This window comes from Gigantopelta aegis, chromosome 3, assembly GCF_016097555.1.
Source record: "Gigantopelta aegis isolate Gae_Host chromosome 3, Gae_host_genome, whole genome shotgun sequence".
Taxonomy (NCBI): Eukaryota; Metazoa; Mollusca; class Gastropoda; order Neomphalida; family Peltospiridae; genus Gigantopelta; species Gigantopelta aegis.
This window is the reverse complement of record NC_054701.1, coordinates 38,385,151-38,398,986: the sequence shown is the minus strand read 5'-3', so window position 1 is coordinate 38,398,986 and position 13,836 is coordinate 38,385,151. Positions and strand designations below refer to the sequence as shown.

The window sequence follows — 13,836 nt, the reverse complement described above, 5'->3', positions numbered from 1 at the left end:
TAGACCCAGATTTACCATCAGCATAGGATGACACATTACTGGGGTCAGAAAGTCAGATGATATTAGACCCAGGTTTACCACCAGCATATGATGACACATTACTGGGGTAAAGAAGTCAGATGGTCTTAGACCCAGGTTTACCACCAGCATAGGATGACACATTACTGGGGTAAAGGAGTCAGATGGTCTTAGACCCAGGTTTACCACCAGCATAGGATGTCACATTACTGGGGTAAAGGAGTCAGATGGTCTTAGACCCAGATTTACCACCAGCATAGGATGACACATTACTGGGGTAAAGGAGTCAAGTGGTCTTAGACCCAGGTTTACCATCAGCATAGGATGTCACATTACTCGGGTCAGAGAGTCAGATGTCTTAGACCCAGATTTACCATCAGCATAGGATGACACATTACTGGAGGTCAGAGAGTTAGATGGTATTAGACCCCGGTTTACCACCAGCATAGGATGACACATTACTGGGGTCAGAGAGTCAGATGGTCTTAGACCCAGGTTTACCATCAGCATAGGATGTCACATTACTCGGGTCAGAGAGTCAGATGTCTTAGACCCAGATTTACCATCAGCATAGGATGACACATTACTGGAGGTCAGAGAGTCAGATAGTCTTAGACCCAGATTTACCATCAGCATAGGATGACACATTACTGGGGACGTAGGGTGGGTGGGGTCATTTTTATCTTGTATTTTAAGGGTCCTGGGTTAAGTTTAGTTAGCTGTTTGCCACTAACGTTTGCTAGATTAGTTTCTATGCTGCATATTAAACTGAATGGCCACTTCGAAAACCACGTTAAGTCAAATGACCACATCGGGAACCAGTCGAAAAGTTCGCGAACGTTAGCCTCGCTGAAGACGGAATTGATTTCCCTATAAGCACAAACGTTAGAGACAACAGCCACATACATCTGCTGTACTATAGCAGAAACACTTGACACATTTCAAGAAATAAAATTCTGCGAAAATTGTCAATTCAGCCGTCTTGAGGAGATCCACCACCCCCACCCCCGATCGGTTCCGACCTTCCATCTTTTACCCATATGCCCGCACACGTGTCAGATCAATGGTTTTAAACCATTTTACTCAAACCATGTCTTACTTCCGTTCAGGGCGGGACTTAGCCCAGTGGTAAAGCACTCGCTCGATGCCCTGTCAGTCTAGAATCAAACGCCATGGGTGGGCCTTCATTGGGCTATTTCTCGCTCTAGCCAGTGCACCACGACTGGTATATCAAAGGCCGTGGTATGTGCTATCCTGTCTGTGTAATGCTGCATACAAAAGATCCCTTGCTACTAATGGGAAAATGTAGCGGGTTTCCTCTCTATAGTATAACTATATTATGTCAAAATTACCAAATGCTTGTGATCTAGTGGTGTCGTTAAACAAACCAAACTAAACTTTTTTTTACTTCCGTTCAAACTTCATTTATGTTTTTTAACAGTTTTAATATTGTGTAATTTGTATTAATTGTCTCATGTTTTACGGTAGCCCGAAAAACTGAGACTTTTTTACTTTTGTTCAGACTTCAGTTCTCTTTTTTTTAACAGTTTTAATATTATATAATTGTCTCATGTTTTACGGTAGCCCGACGAACTGAGACTTTTTTTTACTTTCGTTCAGACTTCAGTTCTCTTTTTTAACAGTTTTAATACTGTATAATTGTCTCATGTTTTACGGTAGCCCGACGAACTGAGACGATCCTTGAACTTCTCATTACCACTCCAGGACCGGACCTCATTACAGTTATCATTGATCAAAATCGAATTCAGTGACGAAACCTTAATGGATACTATAGATTATTTATAAAGAATGTAACCTCTCAGATGTATTATTGCGAATGATTTAATGATTTTTCTTTGAACATTATTCTTCAAGACCAACTTCGGGTGGATGGCAGAATAAAAAAAGATATATTCTCTGAATGAGGTTTAAAGCACAGGTCACAAAGGAACTAAGATGGAAACGCATCCATACGTGCTAATTTTTTTGTTCCTTGAAACTGTGTTGGGTAAGTGTGTTCTTTTTATCTTTCCTTTTTTTTAATGTGTTTATTTATTTACTTATTTTTTTTTTTTTTTTTTTTTTTATTGTGTGCAATAGCTTGAAATGTGTAATAATTGTTTATCAACACAGAAAGAGCGATTCCCTGCGAAGTAACACGTTTTGCAAGATAACCCTAGATCTGTAAAAATAAAACCGAAAGTTAAACATTTTATGTTTGTTTAACGACACTACTGGAGCACATTGATATATTATTCATCGGCTATTGGATGTCAAACATTTGGTAATTCTGATAGTCTTAAAGAGGAATCCCGCTACTTTTTGCCGTTAGTAGCAAGGCATCTTGTATATGCGCCATTCCACAGACAGAATAGCACCTACCACGACTTTCGATATACCAGTCGTGGTGCACTGAAAATAATGCTGAAGAGCATTCCATCATTGTAACTCTTAGCTTGCTTTGGACGGTTACTGTTGCCCAATGTCCCAGTACCGGCTCCCACCTAGAGCGAGTTTAATGAAAAATGGGTAGATGTAAGGCCACTACACCGATTTCTCTCTCACTAACCACTAACCCTCTGTCCTGGATAAACAGTCCACATAGCTAAGGGTGTGTACCCAGGACAATTGGATACAAGCACGAAAATAACTGCTAATGAATGTATGAATGAATGAATGAATGCATGAATGAATGAAACCCACCCAAAGACAAAGAGAGGTCGCTCTTGTATTTTCAAAGCAGCCAGTAAAACAAATTGTAAACTGGTAATTTAAAGTTAAATACTTTCAGTAGGAGAAGACGTAATTAATTGGGTCTAATTTACAAAGCTCTCTTAGGCTCTCTTAACAAACATCGCATCGACCATTCAAGTCGTTTTGCATTGCACAGCAAGATCGCAATTGTGCGAGAATTTAGTGAATTAGCACTGGATCGAAGACATCACGGTCCAGTTTTACGAACCATTTTAGCGCTAAAATCAACCTTTACGTATGGCGACTTTAGCGCTAAGATTGCTTCGTAAAATGGGGATCTGTGCCCCATTTTACGAAGCGATCTTAGCGTTAAAATCACCGTAAGTCACCAAGTTCAATGGTAGAACTGAGTGACTTAAGACGATGTTAGCACTAAGATCGCTTCGTAGTATGTTTAAAATTTAATTATAAGGATTGTCTGTTATTTCTTGTACGTTTATTTGGGTAAGAACCAAAACACAATCATCAGAAAACTTATACAGTAACGGCTTCGACGATTTACATAGTTTGAGGATGACTTTTGTTTTTGTTCATACGCCGATGAACGTAAAAGAAATAAAAAACAATCCTTAAATAAATATATAAAGAGAGACAGGCTATTTCGTGGGGGGTTTCGAATACGATTTTAATGTCAACGAGTGATATATATTCTTTAAAAAAAAGTAGGGGACCTCGAATAAGAATTTACAATTGCCAAAATTGTAAGGTATATTAGCTGTGAGGAATGGTCATATGATAATAGTGAATTAATTGGGCAAACATTACAACCGGTAGTTCAGTATTACAATAAGTTGTATGACCACCAAAGATCTTGAAGGACGATTGGGGTCAGAAGTGAAATTTGAAAGTTGACGTTTTTTATCAGTAGTGTGTGATACCGACACGATGTGTCAGACATTCATTCAGTCGACGAGGCATACTGCGTATGAGTCTCCCAATGGCCATTTGAGGGAGTCTGTTCCACTCCTCTTGCAGCGCCTGTCCAAGTTCCGCTAACGTGGTCGGCGGTCTTTGACGTTGACGTACACGTCTCCCTATCAAGTCCCAGACGTGTTCATTGGGGGAACGGTCTGGGCTCATTGGTGGCCATGGCATTCGATAGATGTTGTGCTGCTGGAGGTGAGCATTGACGATTCGTGCACGGTGAGCAAGGGCATTGTCGTCCTGAAAAACAAAACGTCGACCCACACGCCTAGCAAATGGGACGACAAAGGGTATCAGTATGTTGTCCCGGTAGTACTGCCCAGTGACCCTTCCTTGCTAAATATGGAGGTAGGGTTCTGTCAGTCATAGTGATACCACCCCACACCATAACCGATGCACCGCCAAATCTGTCATGAAATCGCATTGTGACGTTGCGGTGCCGCCCCCCCCCCCCCCCCCCCCCCACCAGTGAATAGGGACTCATCTGAAAAAATTACACGTGACCAGCGACGAATACCCCAGTTCTGACGCTTCCTGCACCATTCACGCCTGTGGGCAATGTAACGATTTGTCACGGTAGGCACAACTCGGGGCCGTCGAGCATGAACTCGGACACCAGTAGCCTGATGAAGGTTTGCAACAATTTGATTTGTCGTTTGAGCTCATTTCCTAGAGCCTGGAATCGATCATTAACCCCTGTCGTTGCCCTGGAACGACCTGAACGTGGTCGATCGTCAACATTTTGGGTTTATTGGTACCTGTTCCATAGTCTGCTAATCACCGACATTGAAGGTGTTGGCCACTTCACGCTGACTTCTGCCCGTTTGCAGTATGCTAATAGCCCGTAGACGCTCATCGCGTTGCATACTCCGCATCGCAAATTCAAGCAATAAAAATGACTAAAAACAAAACAATAACAACTGTATGATCAACAGAATGAAAAAGATTGGCAGAAATAATGTTCCACAGTGATTAATGGGACATACGCTAGTTTTTAAACATTAAGGCATATTTTTCACTATTAGAGCCGTTTATGATTACTGAAATCAAACATTACTTATATTTTATTGTGTAGGTTATCTATTTTTGTAGAACCGGAGTGTTTCTGGTCATCCTGTTGCTTCTAATATCACAAAATGCATTTTGCATATTTTTAAAAACGCACGTGCGTCTGGGAAGTAGCGATAGTTGATTTCGAGTTCTAGTCTATTTTAAAGGATATTTTTCGGTTTTAACATCACAGACTCTTCTTTCACTCAGGGCTGGACGTAGCCCAGTGGTAAAGCGCTCGCTCGATGCGCGGTCGGTCTGGGATCGATCCCCATCGGTGGGCCCATTGGGCTATTTCTCGTTCCAGCCAGTGCACCACGACTGGCATATCAAAGGCCGTGGTATGTACTACCCTGTCTGTGGGATGGTGCATTTAAAAGATCCCTTGCTACTAATCGAAAAGAGTAGCCCATGAAGTGGCGACAGCGGGTTTCCTCTCAATATCTGTGTGGTCCTTAACGTATTATGTCTGACGCCATATAACCGTAAATAAAATATGTTGAGTGCGTCGTTAAATAAAACATTTCTTTCTTCTTTCACTCTGTTGTAACTTTATCCAAATGTGTTACAGGTTTGTAGATTTAACTAAACTTAGTGTCCATTATTACGGGCTGAAACTAGGGTCTGCGCCTTTAATCGACCTTCCTTGAAATTGTCAAAATTGATAATGACACCCCACGCATGTGTACGGGGCAATGCGTGATGCACGTGCAAACTATGGAATGTATTTCGGTGTGTTGTTAAACAGACCTGAACGTTCTTTACTGGGATGTCTGTGGTCAAAACGTATGTTCGGTCTAATAGTTGATATTAACATTAATATTCTAGGTTCCCCTACTTTTTTTGAAGAATATATATATATATATATATATATATATATATATATATATATATATATATATATATATATATATATATGTCTCTGTGTGTGCGTGCGTGCGTATGTGCGTGTGTGTGTGTGTGTGTGTGTGGGCGTATGCGTGTGCATGTCTATATTTGGACATATGTATATATTTCTTGCCTCGAGTGTGTTTTTTTTTTTGGGGGGGGGACACCTTGTTGTTCCTGTTGGCCTAAAACGTAGCCTAACTTCAATTAGTTAGCTGTTAACATTAAAACACTATTTTACTTTTAGTTTCAGGTCTGTGTCCTAGTGCCGACTTCGTTGAAGAACCCACCAAGAAAAAGTGCTATTATTTCCCAAACGTTTTGACTAATTGGTTTGAGGCGAAGGCGATATGTGAAAAGAATGGCGCTATTTTAGCCAAGGTAGAAGATAACACCGACCATAATTTCTTGCAACAACACATGCAGTGAGTAACGCGACATATTCCATAACATGTATATATATATATATATATATATTGTCTGTTATATATATATATATAATTTTAAAAAATAATAATAATAAAATAAAAAATAATAAGATGAATGTTGAGAACATGTATAAAATAATGAAGCGCAAGTTTCCTATAGCCACAATGGCTACGTCTATCGTTATATATGTATGTATGTATGTATGTATGTATATGTGTGTGTATTTATATATAGGTTATTACCAAAGTGTTTTTCGTATCGTCGGTATGATGTGTTAGGAATACATTATTTTCATTCCTAATACACGATACCAAAACATACGAAGGTAATGATCTTTTTATCATATTATCTCAAGCTTAATACAACGTGTTTTTGTAACCTGTACACGCAGCTTTAATTCCAGTCTGCCATTACTAGACATTCCAATGACGTAAGAATATGTGGCGCGGTGTCTTTTTGAATGGAAATGACGTCAAACTCGAATGACGTCATTTTGGATGTTCTTACATCAAAATAAACTAGTGCGTAACTTTTTTTTTCTTTTTCTAAACGCTGGGCAGCTTTCAGTGTAAAATTGCTTGTGAAATGTTTTTATTTAATGATTATAAATGCATACGTCAATTATGGAGTGTCACCCTAGTACGTTTGCTTAATGCCAATCTTAATGTTAATGCGAATAAACCTAGTGCCTTGACCTCGATTAATTTACATTTAATTTGCAAAGTTATCACATTCTGATAGTGTGTGATCTGAAAAATATCATATACTTTGACTGCACTGGAAAATGTAAGATATTATATGGTATACATGTGTGTGTGTGTGTGTGTGTGTGTGTGTGTGTGTGTGTGTGTGTGTGTGTGTATATATATATATATATATATATATATATATATATATATATATATATATATATATATATATATATATATATATATATATATATCATGGGTAGACCAGTTTCGGTTAGCATAACCATTTGGTTCTAAAGGATATCATTATTTATAAACAAACAGTTGTTATTCAAATAGCTACCTTTTTATTAGTATTTTTACTCTTCAAATGAGCACTAACTACAATATTGACGATACCGAAAAACACTGGTAATAACCTCTATTTATATATATATAAATATATAGGCAACGTTTACCGTATAAAAATAACACTGTATAATAAGGTTTATATATATATATATATATATATATATATATATATATATATATATATATATATATATATATATATATATATATAAACCTTATTATACAGTGTTATTTTATATATATATAAAACCTTATTATACAGTGTTATTTTTATACGGTAAACGTTGCCTACCTTCACTCTAGGTTCTTGATTGTCAATCAGTTCATAGCTCATTACCAAAAATGTCCATCACAACTCTTTTTTCATTATATAAAATGTGCAATGCAAAAATATATAGAGGCTATTTCATGGGTTTTTTTCGAATACGATTTTTATGTCAAAGAGATAAATAGATAGATAGATATATATATATATATATATATATAGATAGATATATATGTATTATGTATATATATATATATATATATATATATATATATATATATATATATATATATATATATATATATATATATATATATATATATATATTAGATAGATATATATGTATTATGTATATATATATATATATATATATATATATATATATATATATATATATATATATATATATATATATATATATATATATATATATATATATATATATATATATATATATATATATATATGTATATATATATATATATATATATATATATATATATATATATATATATGTGTGTGTGTGTGTGTGTGTGTGTGTGTGTGTGTGTGTGTGTGTGTGTGTTTCGAATACGATTTTATGTCAAAGAGATAAATAGATAGATAGTGTGTGTTCAGTCGAGCACTGATGTGTTGATATGGTGGGAACCACAAAACATTTTTTTTCTTGCTTATTTTTTATATACGACCGTTTCTAATATAATATAGATTGGTATACCGGTTTCAGTAAGGGTTTCGTTGTTTACTTTTCACCTAAAAACGTACCTCTGAGACCACGTTTCTTCCGAGTTCAAATCCGGTAGGAAATCTCCGTACACTGTAACGGGAACCGGCCTCGGTGGCGTCGTGGTTAGGCCATCGGTCTACAGGCTGGTAGGTACTGGGTTCGGATCCCAGTCGAGGCATGGGATTTTTAATCCAGATACCGACTCCAAACCCTGAGTGAGTTCTCCGCAAGGCTCAATGGGTAGGTGTAAACCACTTGCACCGACCAGTGATCCATAACTGGTTCAACAAAGGCCATGGTTTGTGCTATCCTGCCTGTGGGAAGCGCAAGTAAAAGATCCCTTGCTGCTAATCGGAAAGAGTAGTCCATGAAGTGGCGACAGCGGGTTTCCTCTCAAAATCTGTGTGGTCTTGAACCATATGTCTGACGCCATATAACCGTAAATAAAATGTGTCGGGTGCGTCGTTAAATAAAGCATTTCTTTCTTTCTTTTCTGTAACGGGAAATCTCTGTTTCTATGTAACAGCGTTTTACAGGGTGTTAATAGCAGCACCCATTCAGCACTTGACTGTTGCGGTTGCTTCTACTTGAAAATATATATATAAAAAGTGTGATGTTGAAGATTGGAATAGTCCCCAACCCCCTCCCACCCACCCACCCCGAAGCTACAACAGTGAAAGAATTCAACAGAACATTCTTTATCGATCGATCGATCGATCGATCGCAGGGAATGATAGTTTAACTACCTAATCTAAATCAGAGTGAGGAGATAAAATAAATCGAAGAATGGCGCGTTAAGAAAGAAAATTAATCTATAATCGTATGTATATTCTAAATTATTAATATTTAAAACTATACACGGTGTTGTGGTTTTAATACTTTTATGAAAATAAAAATGTATAGGCCCACTAGTTGTAATTTCTATGTGACCTTATGTTAACTTACGGCGAGGTGGAGGGGGTGGAGGGTGGGTGGGTGACGTAGCTCAGTGGTAAAGCATTCGCTTGATACGCAGTCGATCTAGGATCGATCCCCGTTAGTGGGCCCATTGGGCTATTTCTCGTTCCAACCAGTGCACCAGGACTGGTATATCAATGTATGAAAGAAAGAAATGTTTTATTTAACGATGCATTCAACACATTTTATTTACGGTTATACTGCGTCAAACATATGGTTAAGGACCACACAGATAATGAGAGAGGAAACCTGCTGTTGCCACTTCACGGGCTACTCTTTTCGATTAGCAGCAAGGGATCTTTTATATGCACCATCCCACAGACAGGGTAGTACAGTCGTGGTGCACTGGCTGGAACGAGAATCAAAGTATGTGGAATTTGCTATCCTGTCTGTAGGACGGTGCATATAAAAGATCCCTTGCTACTACTGAAAAAAAATATAGCGGGCTTCCTATCTAAGACGATATGTCACAATTAACAAATATTTGACATCCAATAGCTGATGATTAATACATCAATGTGCTCTAGTGCTGTCGTTAAACAAAACAAACAAACAAACAGTGTGCTCTAGTGACGTCGTTAAAACAAGCAAACTTTTTTTCTTTACGTTACCTTCCAGGTTAAGTCGGTTTTATTGGTTTGGTATGAACGATCACAAAACGGAAAATTCGTTTGTGTGGACTGACAACACCCCAGTGACTGTCTATCAGTGGCGAAACGACCAGCCCAATGGCGGTTCGGTTCAAAACTGCGTAACGTATGATGGCGACAACTTGTGGCAGGACAAGGACTGCAGGAACCGCTACTACTCCGTGTGCGAACTCAGCACGTGTGAGTATTTACAAAGTGCTAGTAAAACATTCGTGGCCTTACGGAAGCGTATTAGTGCCATCACACACAATAAAATAATTCTATTTTCCAACATTTAAACTTGGAAAAAGCAAGTTTAATCTTGGAAAAATCAACTTTAAACTTGGCAAAATCAAGTTGATTTTACCAAGATTAAAGTTGATTTTCCCAAGTTTAAAGTTGATTATTCAAATATCAGAAAATGGAATTATTTTATTGTCTGTGATGGCACTAATACGCTTCCGTAGTGGCCTTATTTCAAAGTTTAGCTCCTACAAATTATAGTAGCACGTGATTAAATTGGCAAAAACAAAACAATAATCGCAATACAAATCGTATCTCTGCACCCCAATAAAACGTTCGTGGCCTAGATTCAAGACTAATAAATTCACAGTTTAGCTCCTACAAATTCTAGGAGGACGTGATTAAATTGGCAAAAACTAAACAGTTATGGCAATACAAATCGTATCTCTGTATAAGTCAGAGTCAAAGGGAGGTTTTGTCCAGGTATGTGACTTCTCCCATGGATCACTGTTGTGTGGTTTGTCAACAATCAATCAATCAATAAAATATTTACATGCACCTATACCACGAAGGTTTGTCACAGAAAAACTGACTCAAAAGGTGGGTGTGGGTCTGAGGAGTCTGGCGCTGTCGAGATATAGCGCATGTTCTATGTCGTCTGCTGCCAGATCTTTACTTGGCGCCAGCATAGAAGCGGGTGTGGTGTGTCGCATTCGATTCTGTGCGTTTCGTTTCCACTTGTATCATATTCGCCAGATCCAGACCTAGCCCCGGTGTATTTGGGGATTTTGCTAACAGACGGACGGACGCACGGACGGATGGATGCATGGATGCATGGATGGATGGATAGATAAATGGATGGATAGATGAATGGATGCAGGCGCGGATCCAGGATATTTTAATAGAGGGGGCCAAAAAGCCGTTCTTGTTTTTGAAAATAGAATTTAAAGGTCCTTGACAGATGTTCAGAATAAGTTTGCATTTTTGGTGTATTTGTAATATATATTGTTTGACCACAAATATGGGGGGCCCGGACCCCCTGGGCCCCCACCTGAATCCGCGCCTGACACAGGTTGGTAAGCGTTCGTGGATGTAATGAAGAATACAGACAGTTGCAACTACCTTGAGCCATAATTCATTAATAAAAAATTTCATCAAAACTCAATTTGCATAAATTATGTGCAATGTAAAAAACATATATTAAACCATCAAAAACATATATATACAGTGTTAGTTTCATACGGTAAACGTTGCCTGCCTTCACTGTAGGTTCTTGATTGTTAATCAATTCAAAGCTCATTGCCAAAAATGTCTATCAAAACTCTATTTTCATTATGTAAAATGTGCAATGTAAAAATATATAGAGGCTATTTCATGGGTTTTTTTCGAATACGATTTTTATGTTAGAGAGTGATGACGTGTGAAAACTATATTTTAACCTATTGCGAAGCAATGAGTGAAAATATGGCTTTCACACATCACTCGTTGACATAAAAATCATATTCGAAAAAGTACCGTGTAATGGTCTATTTATTATATATACATGTCACGGTCGTAGCTATGATTTCTTCTATTCTTTTGGGGGGTTTTTCTTCAAGTTTCTATTATTTTCACCTTTGCCAAATACGATCAGCATTGTAATCATCAGACAAGAAAACGACGATGCGACACTGACCTCAATAATTAGATCGTAATAATTTACAAGGGAGATAACTGAATCATGAACTTGTTCACAGAAATATATACGATTTCTATATTTTCACCGAATATCACATTATGTTTTTTGTAGATCTATATATTTCATAGCTATGTATATAATAAAAACCACTAAAACATTTGTAGTGTTATTTTCATACGGTAAACGTTGTCTACCTTCACTGCAGGTTTTTGGTTGTTAATCAATTCATAGCTCATTACTGAAAATGTCTTCCAAACCTCTTTTTGCATTTTGTAAAATGTGTAATGTAAAAATATAAACCATTAAAAACACCAATACGATGTTATTTTTAGACGGTAAACATTGCCTACCTTCACTGTAGTTTCTTGCTCGTTAACCAATTCATAGCTGATTTTTGAAATGTCTACCAAACCTCTTTTTGCATTGTGTAAAATGTCCAATCTGAAAACAATATTAACCAATAAAAACATCTACAATGCTATTTTTATTGCCTACCTTCAATGTAGGTTCAATTATTGTATCGGCTAATACTAGGTTCAGACTATCAACTGACACGATGGAGTTGGCCAACTCGACGGCGGCAATGTAATTTCCCCCACTCCCAACTTACGACCGGTGCGCTCAGACTAACAACTAATCGGCCGTATGAGTTGTATACTATGTAAATCGAGTTGTAAGAGTGTAGAAGTCGACAGATCGGCGAGTTGGCCAACTCAGTCATGACAGTTGGCAGTCTGAACGTAGCATAACACAACAATTATTTGTCTTATTTTTCAGTCCGACAAGCCCTGTTCAAAGCAATTGACACGATCACCGACGTCAGTCTTTTGGCAAGTGTCCAAGTTCGGAGCACTCAGACATGCGTCATGCAGTGTCTGCAAACTATCGCCTGTATGTATGCTGTTGTCGACATGTCGGCATCTTCAGAAAACTGTCGACTTCTGCAAAGAGAGGCAGGCGGCGTTGTTTTACTGCCACCGTCTCCAACGATGTACTACTATGAGTTTATTTATTAATAGCTCATTTTACCGCATGGGCGTATGGGGACTCTGGAGAGGTTGATTTGCCCGAAATTTTACCCAGATAAAAACTGCCCGAATTTCCCCCACTGTTTTGCCCGAATTTGGGGGGGGGGGGGGGGGGGGGCAATTGCCGTACGCTCATGTTTTACCGGATCAGGGCCCCGTTCTACAAAACGCATATGTCAGCTGTACAGTTACGGTGATCTTAGGGCTATGGTCGCTTTGTGAAACGCGGCCCAGGACGAGAGAGACTACTAAAGGAAACTTAAAATATGTTGTTTGTTTACAAAAATATATATTCGTGACAATAGTCGTTTTTGGCATTTCATTCGATAAAAGAACAAACATATTTAACCACTATTTCATATCCTTTATCCAAATTATAAAGGAATTTAAATAAATTTTTCTTGATGTAGTTTCTTTTGGTTGTCAGTATAGATTATACATTATAGCTGCTTGATTTTAACACATTAAAACATATGCATGTATTTACAAATGAACTGTAATATTTATTTCGTTGATTGGGATACTTTGCTAAACAGTGAAATGTTACACCTGGGCCCGTGCTTATAAAACGTTTAGAGCCCAGACTCAATCACTAATGACGTCATACGCATACAATTTGTATGGCGTTGTCATGGCATTAGTGTCTCAGACTCTAATAGAGTCTTGACTCTAGACTCTAAAAGTTTTAGAGGCACCAGGCCTGGTCTTAAATATTAAAATTCAAATTAGTGTTTTTCATATTTCAATATATATATATATATATATATATATATAGCTCAGTGATCGCAACAGTGTAAATGGAAGCTATATTTTGCAATAAAGTGATCAAGCATTTTGACAAGATTTGTTTTCCTTTGTTATGTATACACAGTTGGTAATCTAATAATAATAATAATAATAATAATAATAATAATAATAATATATTGTTTAATAATAATAATAACATGTTGTTAACGTGTTATTTAAAGAAATATATTTGAGGGATCTTCCGCTTTTAAATAAGGGATTGAATTCTGCCGTTTCGGAAGGTAGTACTATCTATCAATATCTGTGTGGTCCGTAACCATATATCTGACGCCATATAACCGTAAATAACATGTGTTGAGTGCGTCGTTAAATAAAACATTTGCTTCCTTCCTTCCTTAAATATAACCCAGTCTAAACCGTTTTGGGGGAAAGGGGGATATATTACGCTATAACAGCTGT

The 13,836-nt window shown here is 37.5% G+C and overlaps 1 protein-coding gene across 1 annotated transcript; it reads left to right on the top strand.

Annotated features, from left to right (window-relative positions):
* The first annotated feature begins 1,919 nt into the window (after positions 1-1,919).
* Positions 1,920-13,428, top strand: LOC121390114 (C-type lectin domain family 17, member A-like). The gene is made up of 4 exons (XM_041521847.1): positions 1,920-2,026; positions 5,882-6,059; positions 9,671-9,882; positions 12,380-13,428. The coding sequence occupies exons 1-4, from the start codon at positions 1,975-1,977 to the stop codon at positions 12,616-12,618; spliced, it is 681 nt and encodes a 226-aa protein (XP_041377781.1). The 5' UTR covers positions 1,920-1,974; the 3' UTR covers positions 12,619-13,428.
* Positions 13,429-13,836: the final 408 nt, after the last annotated feature.

Excerpts from the sequence above, each read along its gene's own strand:
- LOC121390114 (XM_041521847.1), top strand. The coding sequence starts at position 1,975 with ATGGAAACGCATCCATACGTGCTAATTTTTTTGTTCCTTGAAACTGTG. Across the intron at positions 2,027-5,881 it reads GTTCCTTGAAACTGTGTTGG|TTTCAGGTCTGTGTCCTAGT; the intron begins GTAAGTGTGTTC and ends TTTTACTTTTAG. Across the intron at positions 6,060-9,670 it reads TTCTTGCAACAACACATGCA|GTTAAGTCGGTTTTATTGGT; the intron begins GTGAGTAACGCG and ends GTTACCTTCCAG.